We start from the raw sequence: 16,506 nt of genomic DNA, 5'->3' as shown, positions 1-16,506 counted from the left end.
TTTTTCCAAACAGTGTGATGTACAAAGAAAGGGAGCATGATGAGCGTGTCTGGGGATCCCAAAGGAGGATTACCGGAGTCTGTGGGGTTCTTGGAAGTGTCATTCAAATTTTCCTAAAGAATGAGTAGGAGTCAACCAGAACATGTCGCAGCGGAATCCAGGGGAGGCAGGAGCATGGCAAGTTCAGGTTCTGTGAGCAGCCGAACGGCAGGTTCTGAGAGCTGATGCTCGGCAGGGGCCAGATCCCACAGGACTCTGTCAGCCTGAGCTCCATCTTGTGGACGATGAGGAGCCAATCCAGGCAGTTGCTGGGTCAGATTTGTCATTCTAATTGTTATTTTTTAAATGTTTGTTTATTTTTGAGAGAGAGAGAGAGAATGAGCAAGGGAGGGGCAGAGAGAGAGGGAGACAGAGGATCTGAAGCAGGCTCTGTGCTGCGGTGCTCAAACCCACAAACCAGGAGATCACGACTTGAGCCAAAGTTGGATGGTTAACCGACTGAGCCACCCAGGTGCCCCCAGATTTGTAATTCTAAATGGAGGGTGTTGGGGACACAAAAGACTGGAGGGAATTAGTAGGTTGTGGCAAAGAACAAAAATATGAGGACGGGGAGGATGGAGAGGGGGAGATAAATCCCCCCCAATATTTAGGAGACAGAATTGATGGGGTCAGGATGCAGATTGGATGGGAAGTGGGGGAAGGAGTCAGGGATGATGCCCAGGATTCCAGGTGGGGCGAGGGGGTCCAGGGTGAACAACCCTGGGTGGTGGGCAGGACAGGGAATGTTGGTTTCACTGCACAGTTGGGGAAACTGAGTCTTAGGGGACTGGAACATACCCAGGTCAGGGGCTCAGCACTGTGTGTGTCAGTGGGTGCTCAGGAGGGTTCCTCAGCCCCTGGGACTCCACTACTGCCTTCTCTGCTCCTATGGGGAGGTGGCTAGCTCAGAATCCGCATGCTTAGGCCAATTCTGAAGCTGGGCTGCTAGGGTCAGAAACTCCTTCTATCCTAACAGGATTTATTCACTTCTATGGCCCTGGTTTTCTAACCTGCAGAGTGGGAAGGCTGAGACATAACAGGAGCAAAAGCCCTGGTTCATAAGGCTTCGAATCTTGCCAGACTGGCAGGTCTCGCTCGCTGGCTGTCTCCTCTGCTGGCTCTCCCTTCTCTGTGCCGCCCCGAAGTGCTAGCATGCTCCAGGGCTCAGTGGCGGTCCCTTTTCTTCTCTGCTCTCAGTCTCCAGAACAGCACTTCTCAAACTTTGGTGTGCACACAAACCATATGCGGATCTCGTTAAAATGTAGGATCTGACTCAGTAGGTCTGGGGATGGGCCTGGGATCCTGCCTTTCTAACAAGTTCCCAGACGCCGCCGCTGCTGGTCCGTGAGCCACTCTTGGAAAAGCCCGGCCTCTTGGCTCTACAAATTTCTTCCAAGCTAATGACTCCCAGATTTATAATTCCAATCCAGACCTCTCTCCAGAACTCCGACTTCTGGTTATGACTCTTAGGTGACATTTCTATTTGGAGACTTTAAAGATATCTCCCACAGGCGTCTCAAGCCTATTCCTCCACAACTTTCCCCTCAGTATTCAACTGCTCCAGTCAGAAATCTGGAAGATCTCACGAATCTCCGTTTTCTCTTAGCCTCTCTACCCAAACTGCTAGCAAATGCGGTCTACTTTACCTACAAAGCATATCCTACCTGCCCACCTCCTCCCCATCGCCTCCTTCACCGTCCTAGTCCAGGCCACCTCATCTCTTATCGGAGCCACTGTAGTAGCCTATAACCTGCTTCCTCTTGGAACTAAACCCTAACTCCTTACCCTGGGCCACAAAGCCCAGCATGACCGGCCCCACCTTCCTTTCCAGCCTCATCTCATGCAAACCTCCGGCCCTGATAGCACAGCCATATCGCCTTTTCTTTGGTCCTTCCCTGAACATGCTCGGGCTGTTTCCCCCTTGGGGCGTTTGTCCCGACACTACCCTGTCTCCCGGTCTTGGACAGCCCCTTATCATTCAATCTCAGCTTCTGGGTCACCTCAGAAGACCCCAGGGAGGTCTTCCTGATCATGCCACCTCGCATCCCAATTTAATTCTGCATACGTCTTATCCATAGCTGACCTCAGTTTGCCCATTTCCCCTGTTAGGAGAGAAGACCCATGAAAACAACGAATGACCTTATTTTCTACCTGGTTCGCCAGTGTCTGGAGCAGGGCCAGGGCAGGTGCTCAGAAAATACTTATTGTGGAGAAAATGTCATTCTCCTCTCTCGGCCCGTCTCCCCATCTATAAATGGAGATAATGAAAGAAGAGCATTTACCTCACAACATTAAGATCAAATGAAATATACACGTGAGACCCAGGCACAGTGCCTGACACTTGATCACTGGTGGCTAATAACACCGTCACTATCGCCAATACCATAATGGGAACCCCCGGTGGGAGTCCCACCTGCTCCCCAAGTGACCTGAGCTCTAAGCAGCTGGGCTCGCTGGCCCTGGCCCATTGTGGCTGCAAAGTCCTCAACACCCAACAGCAGAGAGGGCAAATTCAGGGATGAGAAGAGAGGCCAGTGTGCTTCAACTCAACTGAAAGTTTATTAGAAAGGCCATGGACAGGTGAACCCTGAGATACCAGCTGAGGAAGAAATGAAAAAGAGCCCCTGCCTCTCTTGGCCAGCCCCACAGGCCTCCTGCGAACTCTGTCCTGTAGCAGACTCCAACACAAGTCAGCCAAAAAGTGCTTTCTCGATCCTCCTCCTGGGGCTGCCCAATCTCACTGCAGGGAACCCACTGGCAGGGCCGGTGTAGATGCTGGTGCCTGGAGCTGGGAGCCACGGAGTCTTGGTCCTCTCTTCTAGCAGGAAGAGGTTTAGACCCTTCCCCTGCCCCAGCAGAACAGAACGGAAAAGGAGCTGACTGCGGATAGAGCAAATTCTGCTAAACAGCCAAGGGCTTTGGAAGGTGGTGCTGGACTGCCTTGGAGGTATGTGCAGATGGCTACAGATGGCCAATCGTGGGGTTCCCCGGGGGAGGATGCCAAAGCTCTAAGGAGTCTCAGCCACAGAGAGCCCTAGAATGACTCAGTGCCCCTCCTGGGGCCTCACTGGCTATTTCTGCTCCCAGAAAGGCAAATGGATCTTGTAAAAATCCATGGCAGTTTGATGCCATTTTTCCCTTAAAAAAAAGGTAAGAGTCTGTACAGTGAATTGATTTCAACCAGCAGAGCATGAGCCGAGAAGAGTCCATCCCGGGGAAGGAGAAGGCACTTCTCACACCCTCATTGGGGGTGATCCGGGCTGGCTGCTTCCTGGGTCCCTCGGGGGCTCCGCTTCCTCTGGCCCCGTGACTCAGGCCTGCTCCCTCTGGGAAGTACGCTGCCTCCATCGAGCTAGCACCGCCCTGCGGCCTGGACGCCCTGGCCTCTCACAGGGTGGTGGACGGAAGCTTCCTCACCCGCCGCTGGGCCAGAATAGAGGACTCGATGGGCTTCAGCTGGGGGGTGGGCTTGTTGCTGTTGAGAGCAGAGTACGTAGCTGCCATGGCTCCCTGGGAGAGAGGGTGGGAGGTCAGATCACAACGGTGGGAGGTATAGGTGGGAGGGGGGATGTGTGCTCCCCAGCCTCTCTGTGTTCCACACCCGCCCAGCCATCTCTTAATTCAGCCTTGGCGTTCCTTCATGGTCATTAGTCCTGCCTCCTCCACCACACTGGAGGCTTCAGAGTCAGAGCCTATGTCCCCCAGAGGACTGTTGACACTCTTGCATGTTAGACTGGGGCTCCCTGAGGACAGACAGATATGACACCTCCTGGCTATGCCACCCAAGTTCTTTCCCATGGAACCCTGGCCTGGACCACCAGATGCCCAGCAGCCCGGAGTGGCCATACCTTCACGAGCTGCAGGTCTTGGTGGGACAGCTGGCTCTGGGGGAGCTTGTCTTTCTGGGTGATCCATGGGTGCTGCAGCACCTGCTTAGCTGTGAGGCGCTGGTGGGGGTCCACATGCAGCATCTTGGACACCAGGTCCTGGGGGGCACAGCAAACAAGAGGGCTGGTGGGAGGAGCTGGCAGGGGAGCCCAGGCTGTGTCCCACTGGTGAGAAATGGACAAGGCGGCCATCTCCCACCATCTCCTGCCTGAACCCTTGCAGGAGCCCCTGCGATCCATGTTCCAGATCATCCCAAGGCCTCCCCAAGCACATGCCCTTCTTTGGGACTTCCTGGAACATCCTTTCCTTTCTCTTTCACCTTCTAGAAGCCACGCAGGAAGGTGGGGAGAACCTAAGACTGGGATCAGGTAGGCTCAGGTTCAAAACTTGATTCTTCTGCTGATCAACGGAGTATCCTCGGCAAATTACTTCAACCCTCCAAGCCTCAGTTTCCCCTCTGAGAAAGAGGGATAACAAATATCTGCCTCATAAGTTTGATGTGAGGTACCATTGAGTAAGGGCTTAACCCATTGCCTGGCACAGAGGCTCCCTCAACTGGAAACTTGCTAATACTGAGAGCTCAAATGTTCCCTCCTCTGAGAAGGCCTCTGTGCTTCACATGGTCAGTAACTCTGCTCCATGCCTTTAATGCCTGCACCCCTGGAGGAGGGCCTGCCTTTCTCTGCTGCCAGACATCTCTGCTCCTTGTGTGCAAGCCCATATCTCTCCGCACACCAGGGTCCCACAAGGCAGGGGCTGCGATTATGCAGCCTTCTGTCCCCCACAGGGCTCAGAACATGGGAAGGGCCAGTGATGATCACCGAGGTATCCAAACAAGGCAGGAGGGCAGTCCTCCTGGGAGTCTTCCACTTGGAGAAATATAGCAACAGGGATTTATGGAACATTCCACTTGGAAAAACCAGGTTGCAGGCCATCTGTTCATGAACTGCTAAAACACCCTAGGATGGGACCCTGCCTCCCCATCCCAGATGAGCTGGGCCTCACAGACTTACCTTGGCTGTCTCTGAAACTGTGTTCCAGTTTCCCCCACTCAGGGTGAACCTCCCACTGCCGATCCGGGACAGGATTTCCTCTGGTGTGTCACTGGGTCCATTGGCAAATGGAGTGTATCTGGAGAAAGGTCCACCCAGTTTGGGTCTAGCCTCTGGCCCCCATCCTGGGGCTAAGGGTGGGATGGGGGGGGGCTGTGTCTCCCCCCCAGGCTGAGTATTCCCCAGGGTGGTATCTTCCCCGTCCAGGTGAGGCTCCCGAAGGCAGGGCTACATCTGTATCTTCAGACCTTCCTGAGCAGAGCTGAGTCTCTCCCATCAGACCACCCCAGCCTGTGCACTAGGGCTGGAGGAATGGGCTGGGGGGAAGGGGACACTCACCCCGCCAGCATGGTGTACAGCAGAATGCCCAGGCTCCAGATGTCACAGCCTTCATCGTAGCCCTGGCGTTTCAGCACCTGGCAGGAAGGTAGGGGAGGGTGGTTAGTCAGACGTGCAGCACCAAGTGGCCCCGAACACTTGCGTGGTCCCCACAGAGGGTAAGACAAGGATCCCAACCATGGGCTGGATCCTCTCTCTCTCTCTCTCTCTCTCTCTCTTATTTTTTTAAAGTTTTATTTATTTATTTTTGAGAGACAGAGAGAGTGAATGGGGGAGGGACAGAGAGAGAGGGAGAGAGAGAGAATCCCTAGCAAGCTCTGCGCTGTCAGCACGGAGCCCGATGCGGGGCTCGAACTCACACGCCGCGATATCATGACCTGAGCCGAAACCAAGAGTCGGACTCTTAACCAACTAAGCCACCCAGGCGCCCCAAGGCTGGATCCTCTCTTGGTACCTAAGCCAAGACCATACAGACTAGAATCCTGGATAGCGTGGGGCCTCTGTAAAGGGCACGAGGCGTCCCGTGCCAGGGCCCCTCACTCTCGCAGGTGAGGAGGCTGGAGCACTCACCTCGGGTGCCACAAAGTTGGCAGTGTAGCAAGGTGTCATGAGGAGTCCGTTCTCAGCCCGCAGCTGCTTGGCAAAGCCAAAGTCACAGATGCGCAGGCACTCAGGGTTCCCAGACTCGTCCACGTACAGGATGTTGCTGGGCTTGAGGTCCCTATGAACAACCTAGGGGCAGAGGGTCCGGTCAGTTCTCCATGTGGGCAGGCTGCCAGGGGCCCAGGTCAACTGCCAGAGGTGAGAGAGTTGAGAGTTACGAAGACGGGCCCAGAAAGGGATAGAAGGACCCAGAATTTGGAAGGAAGGGGCTGGAATGGGGCCCTTAGTGCTGCTGGTACTGCCGACTTGAATTTCATGTCAGTGTCCGCGAGGCAGCCCCCATTTCACCTGTCCACCCCCGAACTCTCCTTATTTCTCCCTTCAGATCCGCTCATCACAGTTTATCCTAAAGACAGCTCCACTGATACTTCCCATTGCTTGGGTCGAAATCCTAAGAGTCATTCCCAATTCCTCTTTTTTTCTTATATTCCTCAATCAAGGCATCAGCAAATTCTGCTGTCTCTACCATTAAAATATATCCAGAGCTGAACCACTTCTCAACCCCTCTACTGGCAGCAGTGATCCCAACCAGGGACCCTATCGTCCCTCCCTTGTATGACAGCAAACACCTCCTCACTGGTCTCCCTGCTTCTGTCCTGCCTCCTACAGTCTGTTCTAAATACAGCAGCCACAGTGAGCCTGTTGAATATAAGTCATATCATGTCATTCTGGCTGCAACCCCTCCAAGGTTTATCGTCTTAAGAGGCAAAGTCCTTACAATGGCCTAAGTGGCCCCACCTGATCTCCCGTGCCCCTCACTCACGTCTCTTGCACCCTGTTGTCCTCTAAGCACCCTCCTCCTTGCTCAATCAGCTTCAGCCACACCAGCCTCTTTGCACATCCTTCAACATGCCAAGCACACTCCTGTCTCAGGGCCCTTGCACGTACTGTTCCAGCTTTTAGGAACATTCTTTCCTCAGGCATCTGCCTCGCTTATTCTCTTGTTTCTTTCAGGTCTCAGCTCAAATGTCACCTTATCAGTGAGGCCTTCCTTGGACCATTCCATATAAGATACGAATCACCAACCAGTACTCCTTAGTCTCCTCACCTTACTTTCTTTTTAATCCATAGCATTTACCACCATTTGACATATTTATTTAATTGTTTTTCTGAATCTACCCTCTGGAATATAAGTTCCATAAGTGTTTTTGCTCACTGCTATATCTCAACATTTAGAATAGTTCCTAGCGCACAGTTGGTATTCAATGAGTATCTGTTGAGTGGATGAATGACACTTTTTTTTTTTTTACTTTTTTTTAAATGTTTCTTTATTTTTGAGAGACAGAGAGAGAGAGAGAGAGAGAGAGAGAGAGCATGAGCAAGGGAGGAGTAGAGAGAGGGAGACACAGAACCTGAAGCAGGGTCCAGGCTCTGAGCTGTCAGCACAGAGCCCGACATGGGGCTTGAACCCACAAAGCACGAGATCATGACCTGAGCTGAAGTCAGACGCTCAACCGACTGAGCCCCCCAGGCGCCCTGAATGACACTTACTTCTGAGACCTGAAGCAAATGAGACCTCCGGCTCCCACCTGCTCCTCTGTAATCTGAGGGGGCTGAACCACACTCTACTTTTCATCCTCCCCCCTCCCTCGGTATGGTTCTATGTATAGCCACTCTCTCAGATCGCTGACCCTAGCCCAGAACTTTCCTGAGTCCAGGCTCATATAACTGCTTATCAGATAGAAACCATTGAATGTTCCACAGACCTTCAAACCCAACACATCCCAGACTAAACTTGGTCTTACTCTCGTGCTCCTCCTCCCATAAGCTAACAGGGCATTGTCAAAAACCTTCAATGGCTCCCAACGACCTGCAAGATAAACCCCAAAGTCCCCTTCCTGGTGTGGGAGGCTCAGCTATCCCTTTCAGCCTCATCGTCCACGACATCTCCTCAAGTGTTCTGAGCTCAGGCCAGCAGAGGATCCTTCAACCACAAATAACTGCATCTATCTATGGAACCCCTGCTCACCTCCAGCACCCAGCACGGAGCGAGTGTTAAGTGAACTCTGTGCAATGAATAAACAAATCACACCTCTGAAACACACAGAGATCTCGCAGGTTACATTAGTTGACTCTCACAGATTAGCTGGCTTTATGAGACGATGCTTCCATAGTCCCACTTGAGTCCCAAGCCCTCTAGCAGGTGCCTGTGGGGCGGGTAGGTTGGAGGGTAAGACATGGCCCAGGATAGTCCACTTCCCCAGAGGGAACAGCGCTGGATGAGGAGGAGAGCGCTGTGCTGGTAGGGTGGTCCCAGCTACGTGCTGCAAAGCGTATCCAAACCCACGGGAAGCCCCTTCCTGGGCAGTGCCTGACCAGCTCCTAGGGCTCTCCTTCCTAATACAAGTCTGTGACCCCAAAGACAGGGCCCGGCCTCAAGAATGTAGACTCTCTTCCCTGTGGAGGGCCCAGCCAAGCTTCCCAGAGGTCAGGGAGGCTCAGCTTGGCTGAGGACACGGACTATCCTGTACAAGTGATCTTCCTGGTTCACAAAGCACTTTCCTGACCATGATCTCACGGGGGCTGCTGGTTACACCTACGTAAGTGGGCAGGGCAGGGACTGCTGGCTTCTGTTTTACAGAGAAGGAAACCGGGGCTATGAGAAGAAACTTGACTTGCTCATGTACGTAAGAAGCAGAGGTGAGACTTGAACCCGGTTCTGACCTTCATTCCACAGCCTTTTCAGTTTAGTGTGACACAGATGACACTTTCGGGAAACAGGGATAGGGAAGTTTTCAATCTTTATCCCGCTCTAACACAACACAGAGAAACAACAAACTCCTTCAGGTGACCGTGGCTCACTATGGCAGGTAGCCCCACCGGTGACTCTGACACCTGTCCCCTAGGCGTTTGTGCAGTGGAAGGGGTAGCAGATGCTCGCATCCCTCTGCACTGAAGAGCACAACAGGCTGGGCAAGCAATGAGCGAAGCCAGGCTGAGACGGAGCCATGCCAACCAGTCTAAAGGAGCACCTGCTACTTACTCCAGCTGACAGTCACCCACGTAGCAACTCAGGCCCAGGTTTCAAAAGCGGCCAAACTACCCAACTCAACCAAACCCCAAACAAAAAACCACCCGACATCTTGCAGGCCAAACAAAACATGTATTCAGGTCAGATGCAGCCCCTGAGTAACAGGCTGTGGCCTGTGGCAGGGTTGTGATTTCAGTCACTCCGGAGTGTGAATCCTGGCTCTACCGGCAGTAGCTATGTGACTTTGGGCATGTCACTTAACCTCTCGAGCCTTCGGTTTTCTCACCTGGGGTTGAGAGATGGGGTTGGTGACAGTGCTGAGACAGGAAGGAGCACATGAGTTACGTACCAGGGATATTTAGCGCAGGGCCTGGGAGATGACAGCTGCTGTCATAGTAACTCCAGCACTCGCTGGGCTGAACCCACCAGCATGCCGGACAGTAAGATGCAGTGAGTGCTTGTTGAGAAGCACTTACGGGGGCGCCTGGGTGGCTCAGTCGACCGAGCATCTGACTTCGGCTCAGGTCACGATCTCCCAGTTCGCGGGTTCGAGCCCCACGCTGGGCTCTGTTTCGACAGCTGAGAGCCCGGAGCCTGCTTCGGATTCTGTGTCTCCTTCTCTCTCTGCTTCTCTCCCCACTCGCACTCTCACTCTCAAAAATAATATGTAAATGGGGCGCCTGGGTGGCTCAGTCAGTTAAGCGGCCGACTTCAGCTCAGGTCACTATCTCGAGGTCCGTGAGTTCGAGCCCCGCGTCGGGCTCTGGGCTGATAGCTCAGAGCCTGGAGCCTGCTTCCCATTCTGTGTCTCCCTCTCTCTCTGTCCCTCCCCCATTCATATTCTGTCTCTCTCTGTCTCAAAAATAAATAAATGTTAAAAAAAAATTTTTTTAAATAATAATATGTAAACATTTTTTAAAAATTAAAAAAAAAAAAAAAAAGAAGCACTTACAGATCAGAGGACGTCAATAACAGGATAGGGAAGCCAGGTTAGCTGTGAGACTTTTACTTACTTCCGGAGCCTCAGTTCCCTCACTTGTAAAGTGGGCATAGCGACAATACCCACTTCCAACTGTCGGAACAGCTAAGTGAGTTGACCTATAAAGGGCTTGGACGTGTCTGGCCTGTGGGAAGTGCTGTGTGGTGCTGGCTACCAGAGCAGCAGCCCCTTTTGTCTTCATCACCATCACTGGAGGATGTGCATTTCGGTGCCTCTGACCAGCCCCCCCCCCAAAAAAAAAAAGCTTTTCTGTGTAAATCATCTGGTTAAACACAGAAGCCAAAGGGTGACTCCCTCCTGAGTTCTCAAACAGGGTGACAACACGAGGGAAGCTAGGCTTACAAGGGCTCCGTGTGTGAAACAAAGAACGCTGGCCAAATAAGATGAAAAAGGCAGACAACCCGATTTTTAAAAATAAACATAAGACTCGAACAGGCATGTCACGGAAGAAGCTGCCCAAATGGCAAGAGCCACGCGAAGAGGTGCTCCACTTCGCTGGCCCTCAGGGAAAGGCAATTTAAAGCCACCGTGGGGCGCCTGGGTGGCTCAGTCGGTTAAGCGTCCGACTTCGGCCCGGGTCATGATCTCACGGCTCATGGGTTCAAGCCTCACGTCGGGCTCTATGCTGACAGCTCAGCGCCTGGAGCCTGCTTCGAATTCTGTGTCTTCCTCTCCCTCTCCCGCTCCCCTGTTCACTCTCTGTCTCTCTCTCCTTCAAAAATAAACAAACATTAAAAAAAATTTCAAAAATAAAACCATTATGAGAAAAAAACGCCACATCTATCAGAATGGCTAGACTAAAACGACACAAAAGCCCATGCTCTGGAGGGGTGTAAGCTGGCAGAACAGCTTTGGAGAACTGTTTGGCATCACCCACTAAAGATGAACACACACACACACACACACACACACAGAGAGCAACCTGGCGGGTCCACTGCCAGGGGCGCACGCAGTGTTAAAACCCACATGTGCGGTCACATGTCACAGCAGCATTGTTTGTCAGAGTCAAAAACTGGTAACAACCCAAACGTCCATTAGCAGAATAGACAATTAAAGTCTTGCCTGTTCATACAGCAGAAATTACACAGCAATGAGGATGCACGAACTGTAGCCACACAACGCCGTGGATGAACCCCGGAGAGCCTGTGGCATGGCAGAGGCCACATATAACAGAGTATATTGATATACGATTCAGAGACAGGCAAAACCAATCTAAGCTATTAGCAGTTAGCTTAGAATGGTTATGCTTGGGAGGGGGCAGGGAGTAGAAGGGATTCTTGGTCTGGGTGCTGATCACTTGGCTATATCCACTTTCTGAAAATTTACTGACTTGTACATTATGATTTGTGTTTATATAATACTTCACTAAAAAGGCAACATTAAAACAAATAGGAGGTCCCAGTGGACCCTGCTCCTGGTCACCCCCTTCCCGTCCCTCTTATGAGATTCCCAGCTTCTAGACCACAGATACTGCAATTCGTAATTAGCCCAAAGAATCTCCCTCCAAATACCTCAGTGAGAGTTTCCCATTTCCTCATCATCTCCCCTGGTATTTGGAAAGGGTCAGAAACTTTATTTAAAAAAAAAAAAATTTTTTTTAACATTTATTCATTTTTGAGAGCTGGAGACAGAGCGTGAGAGGGGGAGGGGCAGAGAGAGAGAGAGGGAGACACAAAATCCAAAGCAGGCCCCAGGCTCTGAGCTGTTGGCACAGAGCCCGACGCAGGGCTGGAAGCCACAAACCATGAGATCAGACCTGAGCTGGAGTCGGATGCTTAACCAACTGAGCCACCGAGGCACTGAGGCGCCCTTAAAAGGGTCAGAAACTTTACAGACCCATGGACTCATGGCTTTGGGGAAGAGACAACTTTCTCCCATCACAGTACCACCAAGTGGTTGTCTGTATTTGGAACTTCTTTGTCCCTAGTAGAGGGGGCAGTTCTTACTCTAGAAAGTCCTTCCTCGCTCTGAGCTTTAGGTGACCCACTCGAAACTCACTGCTTTGGCTCTGTCTTCTAACCCTTCTTGGAGGGTAACTTTAACAAGCACTCACTTGAGAACAAAGCAGGAAAAGGAAACATTTACTATCTGGCCTGACATATTTAAATATTAGTCTATTTGCACTGGCCATTTCAAAAACCAAAACCACTTCAAATATGACCATTAAAAAACGGTACATGTGGTAATCAAATTGAGGCTCTGGTTCATTTTTACAATAGAATCCTCCCTAATAAATCCTCCCTAATGTCTGATTAGACAGAATCAGACATTGCCATTTTTGCAAACCCTAATGAAACGATTGATTCAGGCAAAGATCCTGAAAGGATGAAGTCATTACCCATCCCTAGACTCTTACCGCCTGAGAGGACTAATGACTAAGGGGGGCACAGGGACACTGTGCCTGGGGATGTGATGTCATATGAAGTACACTGCACCTCCCACGAAGTGGTTTTTTGTTGTTTTTAAAAATGACGGGGCGCCTGGGTGGCTCAGTCGGTTGAGCGTCTGACTTCGGCTCGGGTCACGATCTCGCGGTATGTGAGTTCGAGCCCCACGTCGGGCTCTGTGCTGACTGCTCAGAGCCTGGAGCCTGTTTCAGGTTCTGTGTCTCCCTCTCTCTCTGACCCTCCCCTGTTCATGCTCTGTCTCTCTCTGTCTCAAAAATAAATAAACGTTAAAAAAAATTTTTTTTAAATGTCTATTTATTTAATTTTGAGCACGGTGGGGGCGCTGGGGAGGGGCAGACTGAGAGGGAGAGAGAGAATCCCACGCAGGCTCTGTGGTCTCAGTGCAGAGCCCGCCACAGGGCTTGATCTCATGAACCCTGAGATCATGACCTGAGCCGAAATCAAGAGTCAGGTGCTTAACCGACTGAATCGGGTGCCCCTGCCCCATGAAGTCTTTTCTAACTCTCCACTCCCAAAAATAAGTTGAAGCAGAATATAATTAAGACTTTAGAAATACAGGCGCCAGAGAAACAACTAAAATGATGCCCCAAGAAAGCAGACACATTCCGAATGTGGGACATTCCAGTGGCACAGAAAAGGGAAGCTGGGGTGCCTGGGTGGCTCAGTCGATTAAGTGTTCTGCTCTTGGTTTTGGCTCAGGTCAGGATCTCACTGTTTGTGAGTTCGAATCCCACACTGGGCTCTATGCTGACAGCACGGAACCTGCTTGGGATTCTCTCTCCTCTCTCTCTCTCTGCCCCTTCCCTGTTCTCTCTCTCAAAATACATAAATAGAACATTTAACAAAAAAAGAAAAAAGGAAAGGGAGGTTTTACTATGGAGGTTATGTAGATGTACACATGTAACAAAAAGATCTACTGTATGCAAATTTTTTATCAGTATTTTTTTTTTTTTTGAGAGGGTGAGAGTATGCACACGAGCGAGCTGGAGGAAAGGGGGCAGAGAGAGGGTGAGAATCTTTTTTTTTAAAGTTTATTTACTTATTTTGAGAGAGAGAGGGCGAGCATGAGTGGGGGAGGGGCAGAGAGAGAGGGAGAGAGAAAGAATCCCAAGCAAGTTCTGCACTCTTAGTGCAGAGCCGGGCACAGGGCTCGAATTCACGAACCATGAGACCATGACCTGAGCTCATCTAGATCAAGATCATCTAGATGCTCAGCCAACTGAGCCACATGCCCCTGAGAGGGGTAGAGTCTCTTAAGCAAGTTCCACGCTCAGTGCAGACCCGATGTGGGGCTCGATCCAACAACTCTGGGATCACGATCTGAGCCGAAATCAAGAGTTCGAAGCTCAGCCGACTGAGCCACCCAGGCGCCCCTTATCTCAGTTTTTGAAAAGAGACTTAAGGGATTTAACAAGTGACTGAAAGGAGTAAATCCTGCAGAGACTGGGATTCCGATACACTGATGGCAAAAAGATTTTTTGAAAGGACAACAGGGAAATGTGTCTGTTGATTGGGTACTATGTGAACACAAGTAATTGTTAATTCTGTTAGTTGTTACAAAAGAATGTCTTTTATAGAGTCACAGATACACAGCTAAGATTATGTGAGGTCTGAGATACGCTGTAAGATACTTTAGGGGCTGTGAGATGGGGACCCACCTCAGGCTCCACACTGAGCGTGAAGCCTGCCTGGGATTCTCTCTCCCTCTGCCCCTCCCCCGCTCGTGCTCATTCTTGCTCTCACTCTTTCTCTCTCTATATAAAACCCTTTAATTAGAGGCATTTATGGGTCAAGGGTCATAATGTCTGCAACGCTTCTCAGTTGCACCCATAAAAAATATATATTTATATGTAGATAAGGGTATAGAGAATAGAGGCAAAGACAGAGAGAGAGAAAGCAAATGTGGCAAACTGCTAAGATTTGGTGAATTTGGAAGGGAAATCATTTTCCGTGTAATATTCTTTTAACTTTTCTATAGATTTGAATGTCTTCCTCAGTAAAAAGTTGGGAGAGATACTTCAGCAACAACAAAAAAAAAAAAAAAAAAAGAAAGAGAGGGAGAGGGGAGAGAAGAAAGAAGGAAAGAAGGAAGGAAGGAAATGGGGGAAGAAAAGGAAAAGAGAAGGAAAGAAAGAGAAGGAAGAAGGGAGATAAAAATCTCAACAGTTCTTTAATCTGGGAGATGGGTGTCTGAAGGTTCATTATACTTTTCTCATAGCTTTGCATATGCTTAACATTTTTGATAAAAAGTTAATTTAAAAAAAAAAGGCACACCTGGGGCACCTGGGTGGCTCCATTGGGTAAGTTTCCGACTTTGGCTCAGGTCATGATTTCATGGTTCGTAGGTTCGAACCCCTCGTCGGGCTCTGTGCTGACAGCTCAGAGCCTGGAGCCGGCTTCAGATTCTGTGTCTCCCTCTCTCTCCCTCTCTGCCCCTCCCCTGCTCATGCTCTCTCTCTCTCTCTCAAAAATAAATAAGCATTAAAAAAAAAAAAAGGCACAGCAATGATCTGGCCCTATTTCCCTTGAAGTTTGTGCAGCATTTCCCACGGGGCTGCCCCGGCCCACAGTGCCCTCCCGGAGCGGCGCCTTGCTTCAACCCAATCCACCCTGCGAGGTAGCAGCTCCCTCGATCCTGAGTGTGCAGACGAGGAAACAGCTCAGAGGTGAGAGCCCTTCCCAACCATACACACAGAACTTGGACACAGCCAGTCGGATTCCAGAGCCTGGATTCTTAACCCCCACAACCGTCTGACTGGAAGCGCCCCCAAAACATCATCTCGTCCAGAGAGAAACTCATGCTAACTCTGTTTCCAGCTTCTATACACCATCAGGAAATTTTCCATCTCCATCCTAGGCAATGATAAAGGCCAAGTCCTCTCATTTGGACAAATACCTCTTCTGTAGCACCTGCTGTGTCTCCAGCAACATTTACTCTTGCATTCACTTCCTCTGTCCTGGCAGCTGAACCCACAACCAGATTCACCTCCCTGCTGACCCTGCTGCTTCCCAGCTCAAAAACCCACTCCCTGTCTGCAGCTCCCCAACCACATCCCTCAGTGTGACCTTGGGCAAGTGACTCACATCTCTGAGCCTTGGTCTTCCTGCCTGTAAGGAGGGGGCCCCATAACAGCACCTACCTCATAGGGTTGTTGTGAAAATCAATTGAGGTAACGTAAGGAAACAAGTTGGCACGGTGCAGGGCATACAGTAAGCACGGTGTAGACACTCCTTGTCACAATCCGGCCTCATCTCTCGCTGTTTCCCTTCCTCGTATCCGTCTGCTCACCCACCCACCATCCCTAGTCTCCCTAGGGATGGTCTGGCTGGTTGAAGACCGCTACTGCCTGGGCCAGCCCACGGTTCGTGCACTCTACTGCTGGTATGACCCCTGGCGGCTCGCCATCCCCACCGGGCGCCCCCTACCCCAGACTTACCCCCTGGGAGTGCAGGTACTCCACGGTCTTGCTGATGGTGTGTAGGACAAAGCTGGCCTCCCGCTCTGAGAAGAATTTCTGCCGCAGGATCTTGTCCAGTAGCTCCCCGCCCCGCATAAGCTCTGTCACCAGGTACACATGTTTGCCATCATCGTACACCTGCCAGAGACCTCACCGTCAGGTCCCTCCCCTCCGTGCCAGGCCGGGGCCCCTCAGTTACCGGTTCACTGGGCCAGGAAAGAATAACATGAGCCTTGGACGTGGGTTCTGCTCTGTGCTTCCGTGGTCCTGGCAGGGCCTTCACCTATCTGGGCCTCTGTCCTCCCCCTAGACGGGAGGAGATTGGCACTGGTCCCCCGAGGGTCGGGGAAGCTGTCAGAGGATGCCTGAGTCTGAAGTGGACGGCCTTGGGGCATCGCCAGACCCAAGGCACAGAGATCCTTCGCTCCCAGGAGCAGAGGAAAATCAGAAATCAAAGGAATGACAGTCCTGAGATAGATCTTGGAGTCAAGTTCCCAGCCCCCATCTCAGTCTCAAGGACCCCCACTCACATCTTTCAGAGTGATGATGTTGGGGTGCTGCCCATACCGCAGAAGAATCTCAATCTCTTCTGAGGGATCCCGCTTGCTCTTGTCGATGACCTGAGGAAAGGGGGTACATGGGAGATATCAGGGGGACAGTCTCCAGAGTCCCTCCCTGCCACGGAGCC

General features: G+C 51.2%; 1 protein-coding gene across 5 annotated transcripts in view; it reads right to left on the bottom strand.

Moving 5' to 3' along the window:
• Positions 1 to 2,574: 2,574 nt before the first annotated feature.
• The window catches only part of RPS6KA1 (ribosomal protein S6 kinase A1), a 53,192-nt gene continuing 39,260 nt past the window's right edge, over positions 2,575 to 16,506 (bottom strand). For all 5 annotated transcript variants that reach the window (XM_006934428.5, XM_023258342.2, XM_006934429.5 and 2 more), the window contains 7 exons: positions 16,349 to 16,438; positions 15,798 to 15,956; positions 5,889 to 6,050; positions 5,319 to 5,395; positions 4,941 to 5,058; positions 3,888 to 4,025; positions 2,575 to 3,549 (listed from right to left, as the gene is read on the bottom strand). In XM_006934428.5, the coding sequence (XP_006934490.1) occupies positions 3,427 to 3,549; positions 3,888 to 4,025; positions 4,941 to 5,058; positions 5,319 to 5,395; positions 5,889 to 6,050; positions 15,798 to 15,956; positions 16,349 to 16,438 (867 nt within the window). In that variant the 3' untranslated portion in view covers positions 2,575 to 3,426. The remainder of the gene's footprint in view (positions 3,550 to 3,887; positions 4,026 to 4,940; positions 5,059 to 5,318; positions 5,396 to 5,888; positions 6,051 to 15,797; positions 15,957 to 16,348; positions 16,439 to 16,506) is intronic.

Source organism: Felis catus, chromosome C1 (genome assembly GCF_018350175.1).
Source record: "Felis catus isolate Fca126 chromosome C1, F.catus_Fca126_mat1.0, whole genome shotgun sequence".
Lineage (NCBI taxonomy): Eukaryota > Metazoa > Chordata > Mammalia > Carnivora > Felidae > Felis > Felis catus.
This window is presented reverse-complemented; position numbering and strand designations above follow the sequence as displayed.